General features: G+C 34.1%; 1 protein-coding gene across 2 annotated transcripts; it reads left to right on the top strand.

The window, feature by feature from the left end:
• Positions 1 to 1,075, top strand: LOC133517784 (uncharacterized). Of its 2 annotated transcripts, none has more exons than XM_061851201.1 (2): positions 1 to 286; positions 356 to 1,075. In XM_061851201.1, the coding sequence occupies exons 1-2, from the start codon at positions 217 to 219 to the stop codon at positions 964 to 966; spliced, it is 681 nt and encodes a 226-aa protein (XP_061707185.1). In that variant the 5' UTR covers positions 1 to 216; the 3' UTR covers positions 967 to 1,075. The 2 variants fall into 2 exon arrangements, with proteins under 2 accessions (XP_061707185.1, XP_061707186.1); XM_061851202.1 differs by having other exon boundaries at positions 365 to 1,075.
• Positions 1,076 to 3,327: the final 2,252 nt, after the last annotated feature.

The raw sequence follows: 3,327 nt of genomic DNA on the forward strand, positions 1-3,327 counted from the left end.
GGATAGGTGCAGGGGCCTTCGGGGGGGCAGGTTGTGGGACTTGTAGGTGTACCTATGTAGTAAAATATTTCAATTAATAAACTCATTACAGAAATATTAAAAATTTATGAAGCATGCTATTTTTATGATTACATCTTTATGTAATTATGGAAATGTATGTAATAATAATTAATTCTTATTTGAAACTAAGACAACATTCACCCGCACGTCTCAGAAATGTACACATTTATTGTGCTCGCTTCCTTGTCCGTAATTTCATGTTATGTGTCAGGAAACTCTACTACAGGTAGTAATATTCTATTTATTTTTTGGTACATATAAGCTTTTCAGTATTTTCATATATATTTTATTGTAGACTTTCCAGATAAGTCAATATTACGATATGGTTTCCAAAATACGCAAGAATGTCAAGATTATGAAAAGGCTTTTCTTTGCGTACAGAAATGCCAAGACTTAAACTACAATAGCGCCTTATCCGATAAACATTGCAAATGCACATGTTATTCGAAGCCAGAACTTCTAAAACATAAAATCAAATATAATACTACAAGAAACGATTGGAAATCTGGTGCTCCGACTACAAAATTACCAATTTGGGCACAAACAACAAATACTGACAAAAATAATATAATTGATGACGATGATGATGACCATACCACTGACGATGTGAGTAAGGAAATTATAAGTCCAAATGAAAACGAGTCATCAGGAACACATTCATCTGAGAACGCAATCACGACTGAGGGTCAAGACGATAATACAGTCGATAATAGTTCAACCCCAGCTAGCAGTGATGTCGCATCTAACTCTACTGATGCTAATAATACTGTAAATGATGAAACTGAAAATATTAACGCAACCGTCAATACTGGCGATACTCCCGAGGCTGATAAAGGTGACGAAACATCGAATGCTCCTAATGAAGCAACTGCTGAAACTGCCGTAAAAGAATCAGAAACAAAATAACGGTAACCTTTCACCCTTGCAGCTTCCTCTAAAAATCGGAAAGTTATATAATTACACCTACATATTGGTTCTGTTTTGAGAAATACATAATACATTAAAACATTAGAAACTTATTTTTCATTTAGTAAAACGAATACATACTCACCTACATTATACTATTTATATCACACGGCTGCATTAGTTTATTTGTAGATGGTTCACAAGTACACATGTTAATGAATATGCAATTCTATGCGCTAAGACTTTTTACTTTCCCACTACATATTTGCCAAATACGTATGCTTCACTGATAATGATTATAAGCTTTTATTTGGGTAAGGCTCACAAAAATTGTACTATATCACACGGGAAATCATAACACACGTAACGCACGGTAACACAACGTAACACACTGGAACTTATACAGGGTTAGTTTATATTTGTAATGAAAGCATTAGGTTAGAAGTCTTAAGAATGTATTCCGTTACAAGTCGATTAGAGCTGAGTTACAAGGGTGTCATGTCATATGTGGTTCAAGCGGAAGCACGAATACCTAAATAAGTATAATAATTTATGACCAACAAGTTCATACAAAATGTAATTAAGAATACGGGTGCCTTTGTTTCATTTTGCCCCCTTGGTCAATGAAAGTTAAAAGGGGGTCGAAAATGCAGAGAATGGCTTTGAGAAAAGAGGGTACGGCTGTCCTTTGTTATGTCTCGACTTAAAGACAGATATTTACATAAAAGTATTTATTAATAACGTTATTAATATATCATTTATAAATGTCTTACAAAATTGTTAATTATTGGTGTATAGGAATACATTAAGGATATAGGTAGGTCACGTGTCATAAATTCTTGATATGAATAAAATGATTTTCTAATTAGCCACGATTACATTTATAAATATTTACATAAGTGTCTAAATTGGCAAAAGAATCGGGGATATTATTGCATTATTCTTTATTGGTAATGGGGTCTGTTTTTATATTCATGTCATTAGGAGTCTGGAAGAACTAGTTGGTTACTTCGATGCGCAGATAGAACGTATTGGAAATTAGATTAGCGTTTTGTTATTAATATTATAACTATTTGAACCCCCAGTACAATTGACCTCTGACTCTGAAAAAAAAAATTACACAGCATTACAGCGACCTTATACACTGTAATACTGTTTTTCGGTACTACGTCAGTGGTACGAACAACCTTTAGCGAATGACGTAGTGTGTGTATTGTGCAACCCGTCATTTGACAATTATGCCAAAAACGAGGGTAGATACTCGCCTCCCCTGCCGCCGCCGTTACCCTCGCCGAGTCATCGGACGCAGAGAACTGCAGCTGCAGCCCCCAGTCTGTGCCGATTCGCCAACGAGGCCCCAGTGATAAAGATGCAGTACGAAGTGAAATATGTTGAGCGATTTTCGGTTTAAGATACGCGAGTGACCCGTTTTAATACATTTAATATGAACTAATACACTGTGAAATTTATAATTGATAGTATTTATACAGACTAGGGAAATAATATAGTCGATGGAGAGGACAAACAGAACAAATGCAAGAGTGAAAAACTAATACAGGGCAGAAGATTCACGCTTATCCATCGTCTCACAAAACTTCATACACTATTTACACGGACCTTGTTGGACTTGTTGGACCAGCGATGTACCTGTACTTAAGGTGAAATGTCGATGTCAGGCGACAATTGCCAGTGATGTGAAACATGGGCCTGGTTGTCGAATGTTACAGTTTGTTAGATCTAAGTTCCAATATTTTATAGTTGGCTATTCAAGTTTGTAGTGATGAGGTTAAGACGTATCCTTTGCCAAATCTAGCGATTATAAACAAATTGGTCGAATCGATTTTACAGCCGATTTTTGTATGTTTGTATTTTTTTTTTGTATTGTTCGTTTGTATTATTAATCAATCTTTTTCACATCGTATTTTATTTTATTGTCATTTTATTTTTGTTTAAAATGTACCTTTTATTATTATATAATCGATTCTTATCTACTCATAACTTTATGTCATATGAATCGAAACGCACGGTGGCCACAACAAACTTAAAACTTAGGTAACTAATTGCGCGATACATGATTTTCATAAAGTATTCAATACCTATGATAAAAAAACTTACCATGCGTTATGTTTAAGAAAAGCAAAATATTGTTTTTAAGTACTGAACAAGCCCTAATATTGTAATATTATTACGGGATTTTATTTATAATTTAAATGGGTCATATGCGTTTATGTTATATGGGCATTATCATGTGTCAAATATTGGAACTTGGATCTCACAAACTGTAGTTATTAGACGTATGCATTTTTTCGTGCTATTAAATAATATGTTTTCTAGAAATTATTTTCATCTCTACTTCATTGA

This window comes from Cydia pomonella, chromosome 5 (assembly GCF_033807575.1).
Source record: "Cydia pomonella isolate Wapato2018A chromosome 5, ilCydPomo1, whole genome shotgun sequence".
Lineage (NCBI taxonomy): Eukaryota > Metazoa > Arthropoda > Insecta > Lepidoptera > Tortricidae > Cydia > Cydia pomonella.